The sequence below is a fragment of the Stylophora pistillata genome, chromosome 11 (assembly GCF_964205215.1).
Source record: "Stylophora pistillata chromosome 11, jaStyPist1.2, whole genome shotgun sequence".
In the NCBI taxonomy this organism is placed as follows: domain Eukaryota; kingdom Metazoa; phylum Cnidaria; class Anthozoa; order Scleractinia; family Pocilloporidae; genus Stylophora; species Stylophora pistillata.
In genome coordinates this window covers 9232643-9248009 of record NC_142529.1, presented here as the reverse complement: position 1 = coordinate 9248009, position 15367 = coordinate 9232643, and the positions used below count along the sequence as shown (strand labels likewise).

Below are 15367 nucleotides of genomic sequence, written 5' to 3'. Positions count from 1 at the left end.
TAGACACCTCCCCCCAACACACCCCAAAGGTCCAAGGCCACGCGCGATTACCACGCGTGACGAACACGACGTTTGCTCCAGTGCCCTCTCTGACCGAAAAATGGCGGCTTCCTTTGCACGAGAATATTAAAAGCTATGAAGGTGTATTTCCCTCTTCGTTGCCTAAAAGTAAAGAGTGGCTTCATCTTCGGGTGGAAGAGTAAACAAACAAGTACATTTGTCGCTGCCACAGTCATCCATCCACGCGAAATCTTTGACAGTTTTTGTGAACGAGTTTTCGACGAATGTGCGTTGTCCCTTGTGGGAGTTTGGCTAAATGAAAACGATGAGAAATCTGTCGGTCAAGTATTTACAGTGTTAAAAACCCTGTCTAGGTCGTTAACTGACAGACTGTTCATTCTACGTTTGGTAAGGTTCACCGACACTTTTCATTTGTACCATGTCGGAAACTCGTTGATAGCGAATGGATCTGTGGTAATATTTTACAAACAACCTACTGGAAATGCATTTTTGACCACCGTACCAACAGTTCCAGATGGCATTAAATTTTGGAAGAAGTCAGAAGCGTTGCTGCAGCAAACATGTCCCACAGAGTTATCTAACGTTGTTGAACTTCTGAATAGCTCCCACAAAGCCGAAGAGAGCATTTATAAATTGTTTGAAACTCAAACAGAAACTCATGAAAAACCAATGCGCAGGAGTTGGAGGTGTTTGTCCAACTTGGGCATGAAAGGTGTTCGAATGTTGTATGCCTTGTTTTATCAAAGGCAGCAGGAACAACACCCAGTCCTGGTAGATGTAATCAAATTATTTTCAGGATTATCTGCTGTGTTTCTACAGCTGTATACACGTGTCAGGCAAGTGAAAGCTCTGGTAATGTGTTTAGGTAAGGCTGCAGTCCTAAAGGACAAACCAGATTATGATGGTCACTCAACAGAGTCAAGTAATTCACCCATTAAGACTGATGCAAGTTCAAAAAGTAATGTCTTCCCATTGGTCTTTTTTGGCAGTTTACTCTGTGCAATTGTGATTGATGTTGTATTGGGACTGTTCATTGTGTCATGGCTCTTTTCCAGTGGTTATAACACATGCACTACTGACTTAATGATGGAAAAGACTGAAGCTGTTGTTCAGTGGATTAGCTCTCTACTAGACTGGCTTCAAGGAGCTCCTGCTGGGCTTAAGATAAACCAAAAGCTAGCAGAATACTTGAGCATTTTCTTTCTTTATCACCTGTATCTATGGCAGATTTACCTGAGCTATATTGAACCATATCTTCAGATTATCATCAGTTTTATCATTATGTCAGGTTGTTTTGGAGCAACATTCTTGTTGTCTTTGGCATCAGATGTCATTTCATTGATAACACTCCATATCTACTGCTTTTATGTGTATGCTGCAAGGCTGTATAACTTCCAGCTACAGAAGTTGTTGCTTATGGCCAAACTATTTACAGGTTTGAGACTGTTTAATATATCAGATATACACCATTCCAACTCTCCCCAGCTATAAGGTACAGAAGGATTCTTGAATGCCTAGATTAAAGATTTTCTGTATCAAAGTAGATATGGATAGGTGTCTTTTCTGTGGAGGACAGGAAATCAAGTTAATTTGGCTTCAGAATTTTTTTCAGGGGGGAGGGAGAGATATTTTCCATCTACAGTCAGATTCAAATGGTTTTATGTGTTTTCTACTTTGTTCTAGACACATTTGATATTTCTAGAGTATAGGGAAAAGCAGAAAAAAAAAGTCTGAAATTATTTGAGCTACAAGATAGAGGTATAAATCACTATAATTCTTGCCCAGAAAGCTTACTTGAGTGTGCTAATAAAGGCCCTAGAGGGGAGTTGTTAGAAGAAAAGACCATTTAAGAATGTTGGCTCTAAGTCTTTACTGATTGTCTAAGTTGTGACATACTGAAAGTTTTACTTTTTCTCTCATGTCCATCAGGTAGAAAATGGAATGTTGAAAAGAATCAAGAGGACATTGTTCCATACAGGGTGGACAGACTGTTTTTAGGGACTCTGTGTTTTACTATTCTCCTCTTTCTTTTGCCGACAACAGCCATGTACTATGTTGTGTTTACAACCTTGCGACTGATTGTTTTGTTTGTGAAGGGCGTTGTCAGTAGAGTTATCAATATGATGAATAACCTACCAGTGTTTGCATTGATCACTGCTTTCTTCAGACCAGACCTGATACCAGGTAAATATTCCAATGATTAGTACTTCCACAATGTAGTTGTTGTTTCCTTGTTGACTGCTTTTATCAATGAAAAGCCATTTGTTTGTATTACAGCTTTATTTCTAATGCCTTTCGCTTCAAAGGAGGTGGGAGATTGGTGGCTAAATGGTCCCATTTTATTTGATACATATTGATAATTGTTCTAACATCTAGCATTTTTCCCAAGATTAAGAAAACAATCTTGACTGGTCTTTTCCTATCAAGCTTCACTTTAAATTCGATTATTTCATAGAGGTGTGTCAGCAATATATACTAGGGTAAAAGCAACACCCCTTGCAAGAAGCTCGCTGATAAGCCACCTGACTCCAAGTGGCTTGCCTTAAGCCCTTCAACTGCATAAGTTATTAACATGTAACTTCTCCCTATAATATTCCTACATTATCCAGCAAACAGGCAATGAGAATACTCTAACTTATCATAACATAACATAACATATAACATAATCTTTATTTCTTAAGATAAAATCACATATCCTAAGTTACAACATAAACTCACAAGGGAAACTGTTACATGTCATATTTAAAAATTATCCTATTACTAAAAACGTTCTTTAACCTTTCAGTGTGGATTCTAGGGACAGAGACTGACTTATTTCTAAGATTGTACCTCATGTTCTTTTCCTTAGGTAAAAACTGGAAAAACAGGCATTCGGGGTCATTCTATCTTTTTTTGTAGAGTGCCTTGTCCGCCTTCTCTAGCAAATCCCTGATATCTACATTCTTGGACATAAACTTCTTTTTCAAACACCGGTCCAAAAAATTCTGTATTATAGAAAGGTTGGAGTCTAAGGCACCATAAACCAGCAGGGCATAAGAAAAATTTGGTAAAACTATAGCATTAAAAAGGTGATCTACTTCCTCCTGGGACATTCCAGGATATCTTGATTTAGCGCCAAATTCTCCTTTCTTAATTACAAGGAAATATGTAGCAGCTAGAGGGGAAAATTAACAATCAGATCTTGGAAATTAAAGGTTTAATGTATTGTAATGTTTTTTTGGGATATTGTGTGCATGCACTTCTTCTTGTAATGAGGAAACTAATGCCATTTTGAAAGAAACAACCATTTCTGTACACAATAGATTCCTGATAAGGCCTTTAGAACCTTGTTTGTGGTGTATCTGTTGTAGTTCAATTTTATCCTTGGTTCAAATTTTATTTTCCTTTATTTCAAGCTCATTATCATACATTAACATGACCAAGAACAAAGGAAAATAAAATTTGAACCAAGTATAAAACTGAAGTACAACATATCTAACCATGAAAGGGAAACTGCCTTGAATGTAAAATCTCCTTAATTTTTCTAACCCGTGTGGCAAAATGTTCAACATTGTTCTCTGTAAACTAATATATTTGTAATGTTTGTTGATTTGCTTTAGGAGGCATCAAGTTTGAATATGTTAACTCACTGGCTTCTCCAGAAGCAGAACTCAACACACTACAGGATTTTCCCCTTGACATAACAGGTCCTTTGCCAACTGTTTTCCTCATTCTTCACAATCAACCACTTCCTATCACGAAGCTGTTTACTCAGCAGTTGCTTGACAAGTACCCTGATCAAGATGAATACAAACAAGATTGGCTGCCTTTAGTCAAGAAATTGGCAAAGGGAGAGCTGATTTATCCATGGGTGAAATCAAGAACTTTCAAGAAAGAAGCAACTCAGTGATTGAACCTGAAAGCATTGTGGGAGAGACCTGCCTCTGAATTTGTAGAACGAAGGAGAGACATCTGTACTGGATGCCCCATGCGGGCACCATTCTGACTGAGATGCTACTTCATTCAGACTTACACACACTGTAATAGTGTTTGATTACTGACTTAGGATAGTTGTAGCCAATTTGCCCTTTCACCCCATGCATGACCAATTTGTGATTTTTCCCATTGTTATCAAGAAAAAGTATTGTCAAGCAGATTGTTGATGAAAACAAAGAAATGTATAACCTGGCACATAACATTTTGATCTAAAACCAACATTTGAAGAGATGTATGGTGACCAGGATGGACAGTTTTAATTAAAATCTTGCAAGGTTAAGGGGCAGGAAATTCTGCATGTTGTTTGGAATGTCAGTATCTGTGCTGGTTTGTGGACATAAAATTCAAGGAGAATTTAAAGAGTATTCAACCTCCAAAACCTGAGTTTTCAAGAGAATTCAGAGCAAGTTTACATCCGATTCACATCTGATGTGATTGAGCTGTGGCTCAATTAGATGTTTTTGTTCAATGGTCAGGCAATCAAAGAAAAGTGCTGTAATAATTTGACAAGGTAATCTTCTTATACTGAGTGGATTTTAAATGATCCCTACTGTGAACTCGTTTATCTTTTCACTGCCTTCTGAAAAAAGCTTCCGCTAAATCTGAAGGCAGCACAAAAATATGGCCTGTCAAGGAGACATTTTCAGGACTGATCATTTTAAAAAGAGATTTATTTGTTACATTAATAATGGTAACTAAACTGAGTGGAATGCAATTTGGGCTGAAATCATATGCTTGATTTCAAAATCGAACGAGTGTGCAGCGCGAGTTCAATTTGAAATCACAAGTATGATTTCAGACCAAAATTGCATGACACAAGGTTCAATTACCACTTTATTACATCCATTTTGAAATCACCCAAATAGAGGGGTCAATTCAAATATTTTACTGATGCAGTACTGAGCCAGTTTTTAAATAATAAGTGGAACTGGAAATGCTTTTACATCTTATTTTGTATGCAAAACAGAAAGACTGATGTCATGTGTCAAAGACGCAGTCAAGCATAAAATGATGCGATTAAGAGCAAAAAATGGTGCAATTCCTGAATAAATCGCACCAATTAGAGCCAATCAGATTACAGGGACCACAAGTGATTTCAAAATGGATGTAATAAACCCTTTAACCAATTCTCCTTGTCATTACAAAAAGAAAGGTGTAGAGAAGGGCATGGAGAATTTGGAGACTGATTTTATGGTGTAAAGGTTGAGAGGCATCACAAAAAGTCCTCACAACTAAAATTTGTTCAAAATGTATAATTTTATCAAAAAAAAAAACTGTTGAAAAATCATAGTCCCTGAAATGAGCATCGCACAAGACTTGCATACAATACTACAATATCCATACATTATCCTGCAATCAAGTAATGAGAATACTCAAACTTGTCAGGTAAAACTTGTTATGATCTAACACTAAATTCTAACAACTAATTTACAAGGGGATATGTAGCAGCTAGAGGGAGAATAAACAATCAGATCTTGGCAGTAGAGCTAGAATCGCAGACAAAAATTTCACACCCACCACATTTTATTTTTATTTATAAAAAAAACTTTGGGATACAGTTTGAACAGGTGTACTTTACTACCCTATACTGCTATATTACAGAAACTACCAGCATGAAAGTTCAAGGTTTATTGTACTGCTCACCTAAACTACTGACTGAATCACTAGGCATAACATTGCTGGACTTACTTCAAACTTGGTCTAAGCACTCCATCCCAGAAGCCACAACCTATTTCTGTTTCCTCAAGTTTAACTACATTCCTGCAGTCCTTGAATAGCCAACTAGTCTTCCTTATCTCCCTAGCAAGCTGCGACTATTAACCAATTCATGTTTATTTAGGAAATTTGTTTCATTCTCTGGTTACACTGGCCCTGAACAGCCCCATTAGGGGAACTGTCAATAAGGTCACTTCATTAGCTTTTTACTTTTATTATTGTCCTGATTATTATAATGTTAATTATCCCTCCCAGTAGAGATTAACATGTAACTTCTCCCTATAATATCTATACATTATCTAGCAAAAAAGGTATTGAGAATACTCAAACTTATCAGGAAGAAGTTGTTACCTTGATCTCACACCAACTTCTAGAAAATAATTTACAAGAAGATGTGTTGCAGGTAGAGGGGAGAATTAACAATCAGATCTTTGGAGTTAAACGGGTTACATATTGCCTTAGAAAAAATTTGACTATGTTGGAACAAAACAAATCTTCCGTAATATTCACTGTTAAGTTATAACTTTTAATAGGTTAACCACTGTATTTATAACTTTTACAGTGAAGCTTATTATCCAGGTACTGCTTGGCCAGGGCATTCTTAGAAGTTTGTTGCACGCAGCGATGCATCACTGGCATGTACATCATTGCTACCCTCAGGCTTTGGTGTGTATCGGTCATACTGATCCAGGGGAATGTCCTCTTCTCGGGCTGTGAAGTCCATTGACATCAGGTCATTGCGAGACAGGTGTTCAACGATACCAGCCCCATAGGCATCACCAATGACATTCACAGCAGTGCGGATACGATCTCTTCAGTCAAGAATGAGAAATGTGTAAAGTTTAGCAGAAATTTGAAAGTATCAGAGCATAATAAACACCCACTAAAGAGAAAATGAAAATGATAAGTTCACACCCATGTTAATCAGGTCTATGAACTACTTGGCAACCTCAGTGGAAGACGTAACTACGGTTTGGGTGCTTGATTGATGATGACAAGTCCTTAACTCTGCTTACGACCACTGCATAGGTTTTTGAAAACTCGGTCACTACTGGGGACAGTTTCTGATCATTCCATATCTACTAATGTTTTGAACCCAAATTCAGACAATGCATACCCAGTTTGCATCAGTTTATACCTGACCAGCTGGTAATTTAATACCCATCCCAACATTGAGTGGCAATCACAACCAAGGAGACCTCAAATGTTAGCCCTGTGTTCAAACCAGTTGCTGTAACAGCCAATGGAACTGAACCACTAACTTAAGGCCGGTCCATTTGTTACCGGACTGAATTCAATGTTCTTAACACGTCAGCTAGTGTATGGAAATTTTCATTACATCTCTACCAGAAATTGGTGATTTTACTCCTTGGAGCAAAAATTGTCACAAAACATTCAAAAACAGTAGCCATAGGGAAAGCATCTAGAATTAAAAATTTTTTTATGGCAGGCTTTATAAATATTTTTTTCTCCAAAAGAGGAAAACATAAAACAATAGCTTACAAAAACCAGTCCACTGCTAAAATGAGACCAATGTCATCAGTGGGTAAATTGACAGCTTGAAGGACAAGCACCATGGTAACCAGTCCTGCTTGTGGTATTCCTGCAGCACCAATAGAAGCTGCTGTGGCTGTGAAACTGTAGGATAATGCACATAACTAACTGTTAGTAAAGCTACTATGTACAGGGGGTATACGATGACCTAATAATAAACATTTTGGATGTTGATTAGCAGATCATGAGGTCTACCTTAAGCTTTGAGCCCAGACCATTAAAGTTTTAAATGTCACATAGATGTTGTCATAATGTTTTTTTTTTTCTGTCACTCCTGGTTTTATTTTACTCCTTGCTTACCATGTAGTTATAAGCTGTCCAACATTCAGAGTAATGCCGTTGGCCTGGGCAATAAACACGGCAGCAACCGCTTCATACAAAGCTGTGCCATCCATGTTAACTGTTGCACCAAGAGGCAGCACAAAACGACTGATGCGTGCATCAACTTTGTTATAATCCTCGAGACAGCGCATGGTGGTTGGCAGAGTTGCAGAGCTGCAAAGATAAAAAAAAATTTAAATACTCATGAAGTCAAACGGCTCCCCTTTTAAAGCACTCGAGTTAATTGATTTAAGACTAAGAGTCACATGGGAACTACTGGCTAACTCACCAAAAGGAAACTGCAGAACAGTACATCTTGCCCAGGATAATTTTGATTAAAATATGCAGTTTTATACTCATAACCACTCGATGTATAATTAAGCTTACTTTTGTGCAAAGTCAGCTGCATTAAGGGTGATCTATGCTTTCTGTACTACAGTGTTCTCTCCTTCCCAGCCTAGAGGATTGACTCACTTTTCCGGCTTCCTTCATTGTGAAATGTAGCAGATAACGTTCAAATGTTGGCAATTCACATTTCCCTCTTACTTCCTACCAACAATATCCTTTCCTCTCCGGTCTCTTGTAACCCCCCCAGCCCTCCCCCTCAGCAGACTTCCACCTCCCCCACTCCATCCCCTCCAGTAATATAGATCAAGTACCTGTTTCTTTTATTAATGGAGTCTATGAGGCTAGTTAAACAATGTTGATCAAACTTTAGGAAACTTTGGAAAACAGTTTACTTCATTCCTAATAGTCCATTTTACAGTTGTGTGCTTGGTTGCCAAGCCTTTGAATGGGAGAGAGGCTAGAGATGACCTTGTTATGATACAAACCTTGCTGCCTTTCAAATGTAAATCACATTGTTACCATGCTAACTAGACACAGGTCTCTATCACAACAAGGTCATCTTTAGCCTCACTCTGAATCAAAGGCTTGGCAACTAAGTACACAACTGTAAAATGGCCCATTCTTGCATATTCACACCATGACAACCAAACAGGCCACTCATGATCAGTCATTAATATCTTTAATCCCATGATCCAAGGATTACAAAGAGTCTACTGTGGCCAGTAACTGTTGGCATGCTGGACTTTGGGTCAAGAGGTTTCGGTCTGAGACCAGGCCATGTCATTGTGCTAAGATCTCAGCAGTAATTCTCCTTGCTGTCTGCTATACTTTTCTTATAGTACCAGTTTGGAGAATTTGGTGGTAGATCAACTGATAATCCCCTAATTGATATTTTTCTTTATTCTCATCAGTTATCTGCTTGCTTTTGTATTGATATTGTAAGGAGAGATTCTGTCTTGGTCACTCATGGGATCAAGTCAAAGGGTTAAATTAGACAGGTGACCTTGTATGAGACAAGTCACTCATTCAATCCGTGAGTGTAAATGAGTACAAGAGCACTTTTGGCAAAGTCTGGAAAAATGTTTAGGGGAGGAGCAGACCTGCTATAGACTAGCATTGCATTCCAAGCAGGGGTTAAAGAAATGCCCCTGGTCCCTAGGCCTCCCTGTAATGGAAACTGAAATAGTAATAGTAATAGTAATCAAAGTTTAATGTCTTTACGTGGGGCATGGTTACCCATATTGCCTGAGCCAGAGACTCATGTATGAAACGCAAGACAACAACCCACCCATCCCACCCCAGGGGAGGACATCCATCACACAGTAATCTCGTGCATGGGAAATTAATGTCTCCTACCCCTAACCCTGCAGGAGATGGGACCTCCATTTATTTGTCCCTATCCGAAAAGACTAGAATATCTAAACCATTTCTTGATGTTATAGAAAGGCAGCATATTCTTCTCAATTATTTTAAGACCTTGAGTGTTGGTCCGGCCAGGGCTCGAACCCTCTACCTCCCACAGATCAGTCCGGCGCTCTATCCCAAATAAGCTAAAATGATGTGGATCACCTGACTCACGTACAGTTAATACTCCCTGGCTGAACTAAATAAACTGACTGATCTATTCTTACCACATATTTGCTAGATAATATACTGATATTGTAGGGAGAATTTACATATTGATCATTTATGGGAGTCGCAACAGACTAGCTGTGATAAATAAAAACAATTGGTTCTCTGTTTCATACTCCAACATGTACCTTGAGGAAGTTCCAAATGCTGTGATTATAGCATCCCTCAAACCAAGAAAATATCCCAGAGGATTCTTGCGCACTGCTATTAGATATAGCAGCGGAATGATGATTATTGCATGGATCAGTAACCCTGCTATCACTGTCGCCATGTACAGGCCAACCATATTTAATGACTTAAGAATGTCATCCATTGCTGCCACTTTTGCTGCTATTAGGCTGCAGATACCTATTGGGGAAAACCTGGGGACAAAATGTGACAATTTCTTTGAGATCTGAATCAAGTTTTGAAAGAGAATTGAAGTTTCATTAAAATTGATGTCATGAATCTCATGACACATGCAGTATAAATTAATGGAATTCAAATTTTTACACCTCATAATTTATAAAAATTAGTTTTGAAAAGTCTGTATTATAAAACTGGCCTTCTTGAATGCATGGAGACATCAAACAGTGCACAAGAGAGAAATGTCCCAAAATCAACCACATAATTGATTAAATTTGAATGCATGCTTATTCATTCAATATTTGGCATCCATAATTATCAAGAAATGCTATTGGAGGGTTCTTTTACACTTATCAGCCCAGACAAAACAAATAAGTACTTAGTCAATAATGTTACTCACAAGTGCAAGAAAGGATCAGGGAATTTTTTGTAGGAGGGGATGCGCCACTAAGAAATTAAGGCAATGTACACAAATTTTAAAAGCAAATAATGAGGAAGGCTATGTAGAGGCATGCAATTAGAGATCTAGGACATTTGTCTATATTGTGTTTTTTTTTTTGATAAATTCATTAATACAATCATTCTTAGGTAAACATGAAATTTGTAACCCAGCCTAAGACTTACCACATAACCAATGTCACCATCTTCATGATCACCTCATTAAGTGCTTCAAAGAAAGCTTTTAGGGGCATGCCCCGCTCACCAATTCTTCCCATGACAATTCCAAACACAATGGAGAACACTACCAGTCCTAAAACATTGAGTGATCCCTTGGGGTCCACCATCAGCCCATCAGGAACAGTGTTGGAACCTTTCTTGGCCACGACAGACTGCATTTCATATGATCCATTTGGTAATGACTTATTTTCCATTTTATATACTGGGTCACTTGTTGCATATTTGGTTTTTTTCTGAAACAAATGAAACATCTTTACTGAGAATCTATCTAAAATCTAAGTAAAGGTAATTTGTTTCCAAGACTCTTTAAAGATTTAGTCAACAACAAAAGATGGCTTTGAGTGATTAAATATTTGGATAAATGAAGGAAATGGCAAAAGGTTGTTGAAAGATATTGGCCATTTGTATGAATCCAAAGAAAGAAACGATCCATGCACACGAGCAGTTATTAAATAAATTGGAGAAAAGAAGCTTTGATGGGATTCATGCCAGTGCCATCCAAATGCTTGGCAAAAAGAATCTCCTTAATATCATTTAATTGTGACCTTACCTTAAAAAATTACTTGGGGAGGAGGGGAAGGGGGTAAATGGTGGTCCTTCACAAGGTAAAAAGTGGCATAACATCTCCATGCAATATAATGGCCATTTATTTGGCTCATATGCAGACATTGGTAACAAAATTGAATGACTATAAGTTCCAGAAAGAATAGTGAAACCATATTGACTATGCTTGGACAACACAGACTTGCTACTCTAGTCAGATCAATGGAAAACATCATCACTGCTTAGCATTTACGTAACAGTTAATTGAGTTATTCAATATTTTCAATACCTGCTGAAAGGTCGCTGCAACTATGTTACTTGGGAAACAGCTCCTGTTAAATGGAATGTATTAAGAAATCTAGTTTCTATCAGTCCTCAACTGCAACTCTGCAACCATTCTTTGGTTTTGTGATTTTCACAAAATGAATTAAGTTGTTGATCCTAGGTGGTCCATACATGCTAAATTGTTGGAATTAAAAGCAAATTTCTGCTAAAGAAAAATCCTTGATATTTCCTAAAAGGTCAAAATACACGCGGCATTACCAGGAGTGATCATGAGTCGGGTTTATCTCTTGAATTTTCGAGAGGTCTGAGTTTTCAGGGTCTGAGGTCTGAGGTCTGAGTTTTCGGGGTGTGAGTTTTCGTGACACCCCAAGCTTGCTTGCACTCAGGTAAAATGCTCATGGATTTTGCCGACACATGTCAAAGAAGTGCCGTATGCGAGGGCTAAAGACATCGATTACTCATCGGCTAAGAAGCTCAAAGAAAAGCTCGACCAAAAAATCGAGGATCTACAACAGCCCCAAGCCTCGAACCATACAACAACTTCTAGTTCCTCCTGTTCTTCCCCTTGATTTGTAATGATCTTAGGTATAGCGCATTAGATTATATATATTTAATGAATTTTGCGCTATAGAAATAATAAATTTATTAAATTATTATACGAAAAAATCCTTAGTCTTTATGCTTTCCACTTTTGCTCGAACAGCCAACAACAATGCATAAAACCATCCCTACTTTCTCACATGAACCCTTCGTTAGATACGGTTTGTTTACGCTCGAGGGACACCAAGATGGCGGATAGTAACCGTTGCTAAGGTATTGGTGACGTGGGTGAAACCCAAGAATTGTTGCAATGTCAACAAACTCACGCCAGGTAAAGAATCTGCTGTGAAAGTGAAATCTCAGCTAACGAATTTAAAGAGAAAAAATTTAAATCGTAGCAAAAAACCCTATAAGATTCACACCATAGAAAACTTTTCATTGTTCGCGATATAATTTGAGAAGGCCGCTAAAAAAGTGTGGGTCGTTTAAAATTCAATATAGGTTCATGACTTCGAACGCCGCTGAAACTTGATTGTTTCTATTTTCAGCGACCGTATCCGTCCGGAAACTTCTACTTTCGACCGATTTAAAGCATCCTGATAACCTTAACTCCATAGGCTTTAAAACAAAATCAGATCCAGTTCGAACCAAAAGAATCATATTTGGATGACTAAAAATGTGATAAAACGCGAGTTATGGAATTACGCAACCATTTCAAAAAGAAGTAAACAACTCTTTAGTAAACATTAGACAGCAATATCAGTTGGTTTTCCCAAAAATATAAAAACTCGTTCCGTCGCGGTCTCCGGCAGTGAGTTTGCTAGATTTTACCGTACAGATAAAGATCTTTTTCATATTGTGTTAATGGTGTCAGCTTCACATAAGTGTCAAAATACTCGTTTTAACAAACGTAAATCTTCAAAAACAAATCGACACGATATTTCGCACCTAGGTCGTGACCCTGAGGGCGAAAAAGTAGCCCAAGGAAATGTTTTCAAGCCATCAATTTAGATGGATAGTTTAATAAAGGTAAAGATTAATTAAATCTTTAAGCTGCCTACGGTGATAAATTACCTGATCAGATCCAAAAAAGCATCTAAGGTTCTCACAGGTTGCACGTCTTTCGTCCCAGTTTTTTCCTCGTCGGTCTCTCCGGGTCTGATGGCCACCACCAACACTATTCCAAGGATGACAGCCAAGATGGTCGTCGAAAGGTAATAAACAAGAGCTCGCCTTCCAACACGACCAGTAGCTTTCGCGTCAAGAGATGCCAACGCACAAATCAAGCTAGCCACGATCAGTGGAAGAATCAGCATCTTCAGCATGCTCATGAATAGTTCGCCGGCAAATCCGATCAACATCAACACGGTTTTCTTGTCTTCGATATCTTCGATGTTATTGACTGGTTCGTTGACAAGGGTTCCGATGACAAAACCGATCACGACACCAATGATTATCAGAACAAGCAACAAGTCTTTGCGAACTCGTCGCATACATCCTGAACAACAACCGCAGCACTTGCTTCCTCCTGATGAAAAAATGCCTCGGCCGTTTCCTTTCGCCATCTCTGCGCCGAATAAATAACTTTGTCTGGTTTCGATTCAGTGGTAGGTCGTGACCTACTAGCTATGTCAAACCTTATGTTAAAAAAATACAGCATTAAAGACTCAACTTGATGCAAATGTACTCCCGATGCACTCTCTACAACCTTCTTTCAATATTTGACGAACGTTTCATTGGACGAAAACAGAAGCTAAACAAAAGATGCAATCATGCGTCACATGTTTACATTCAGGAGGAAATTAGATTTTTCAGCCAAGGTTCAGCGATACGTGAAGTGACATTTCACAATCACGTACATGAAAAGTACGAAACAATAAGCTTGTCAGTCTTTTTCTTATCAAAAGAAGAAAATTAAGTTGAAGCACGTGCAGAAACCATTTCAGTTTCCGTATTTACTGAATTAAACCTGAGACCACCGTCAATACCTCGCCCTCCTTCTCCCCAGAGAACGTTTCGCTCTGCAAGTCATCAGTGCGACAGCCGTGTAAACAAACGTCTTTTGTTTGGAAGTGCCGGCCCCTCGCTCCTCTCGCGCGTTTGCGACTCAGAGGGAAATTTCACGATTTAATGAGTTTGAAGAAAAATTCTGCAATCACCGCTATGAAATTATTTAAGAGGATGGACTTGAGGATCTTATCCAAAGAGCTACCTCAACTTGAGGTACATACTCTCTCCCTAGGGCCTTCTCCACCCCTCCCCCTAGTCGCACTCACAGAACATCTCAATCTAATGACACCCAAGTAGATACTGAGAAATTTCGGAAAAGAGTTAGAGGAAGACTAGGATCTCGAATTCAAATTCCCCAACATTACACTCTTATCAGGGCGTAGCCTGCTGGAGGAAGGCGGAGCGTATTACAGTCTGTAAGAAGAGAATTAGATGGGACAGTTGCCAAAGCAGTGAAAGGCATAAAAGTAACTTTGATTTATCTTCTGTTTCTGTTTTCTTTTTTTTTTTTTTTATCTCTTCCTGCAAAGGGTATCTATCGCCTTATCACTATTCATAGGAAATTCTTTTGTTTAGCACAGGAGAATTGGAGATAACAGTTATCAGTTATCAAGGAAATTTTTGGCAAAAATTTCCTTGCGGAAATTAATCAAATAAACGCAACGCATTTTTTAGATTCACATAAAACAACAAAAAATTAAAAGTTTCCCTTTTTTCTTACCTTCCAAGGTGATCGTTGAGCAGATCTTTATAGGCTTACCGACGTACGAATAATTGTCAAAATTACCAAAGTGTCTCGGGCTTATGTCACGAGAAAGGCGAAAAATTAGCCATCTGTTAAGCTGTCCATTCACGAGACAGTACCACGCGTTGTGTGAGCTTCAACAACGTGACCTTTCGGAGGTCACACCTTTGTGGGTGCTTTCAAATATTTCCGGCAAGCGTCTGCACAATTTTACGAGGAAACATAAGAGGGAATGAAGGCACAGTGCTCAGGCTTAGCTTATGAACTCAATTTTGTTTGACATAGCCTGCCTTGTAATCATTTTCGTGTAGTAAAGTGGGAGGGGATTGGCTTAGTGGGAAACGCGCGAGTTAAGCGAGAGTCACGCGAGGGCACCAGAGGGCTTTCAAAAGCGGAAATTTTCCATAAGGACAGAGACCACCACTCAGGGAAGTTTCGAAGTAGTTCTCTACGCTCTTATATCTTGTTTCGTCTGTGATGTTTTTTCGAAATTGTTATCTACCATATCTAATTTTACAAGCACTGCTACACAAATTTTTTTTTCTTTGTTTCTCGATTCTACGTGAAAAAAGCCTTTACTTTCAAAAACTTTTTAATGAATATCAAAGCGTTAGAGAGTTATAGAAGCACCCATAAAAGCGAAGACACTCGCGA

At 38.5% G+C, this 15367-nt stretch overlaps 2 protein-coding genes across 3 annotated transcripts; one reads left to right on the top strand and one right to left on the bottom strand.

The window, feature by feature from the left end:
* Window positions 1-28: 28 nt before the first annotated feature.
* On the top strand, window positions 29-6524 carry LOC111331521 (uncharacterized). The gene is made up of 3 exons (XM_022936645.2): window positions 29-1456; window positions 1951-2205; window positions 3621-6524. The coding sequence occupies exons 1-3, from the start codon at window positions 136-138 to the stop codon at window positions 3908-3910; spliced, it is 1866 nt and encodes a 621-aa protein (XP_022792380.2). The 5' UTR covers window positions 29-135; the 3' UTR covers window positions 3911-6524.
* Window positions 5503-14827, bottom strand: LOC111331519 (excitatory amino acid transporter 1). 2 transcript variants are annotated; one of them, XM_022936642.2, is made up of 8 exons: window positions 14690-14827; window positions 13033-13595; window positions 11423-11465; window positions 10537-10823; window positions 9696-9929; window positions 7567-7761; window positions 7216-7350; window positions 5503-6524 (listed from the first exon to the last, which is right to left on the bottom strand). In XM_022936642.2, exons 2-8 carry the CDS (start codon window positions 13521-13523, stop codon window positions 6314-6316), a joined length of 1596 nt encoding a protein of 531 aa, XP_022792377.2. In that variant the 5' UTR covers window positions 13524-13595; window positions 14690-14827; the 3' UTR covers window positions 5503-6313. The 2 variants fall into 2 exon arrangements, with proteins under 2 accessions (XP_022792377.2, XP_022792378.2); XM_022936643.2 differs by lacking the exon at window positions 14690-14827 and having other exon boundaries at window positions 13033-13932.
* Window positions 14828-15367: the final 540 nt, after the last annotated feature.

Coding starts and splice junctions, on each gene's coding strand:
- LOC111331521 (XM_022936645.2), top strand. CDS start 136: ATGAAGGTGTATTTCCCTCTTCGTTGCCTAAAAGTAAAGAGTGGCTTC. Junction 1,457..1,950: donor TATGGCCAAACTATTTACAG/GTTTGAGACTGT, acceptor CATGTCCATCAG/GTAGAAAATGGAATGTTGAA. Junction 2,206..3,620: donor CAGACCAGACCTGATACCAG/GTAAATATTCCA, acceptor GATTTGCTTTAG/GAGGCATCAAGTTTGAATAT.
- LOC111331519 (XM_022936642.2), bottom strand. CDS start 13,523: ATGGCGAAAGGAAACGGCCGAGGCATTTTTTCATCAGGAGGAAGCAAG. Junction 11,466..13,032: donor GCTTTTTTGGATCTGATCAG/GTAATTTATCAC, acceptor TCCATTTAACAG/GAGCTGTTTCCCAAGTAACA. Junction 10,824..11,422: donor TTGCAGCGACCTTTCAGCAG/GTATTGAAAATA, acceptor CATTTGTTTCAG/AAAAAAACCAAATATGCAAC.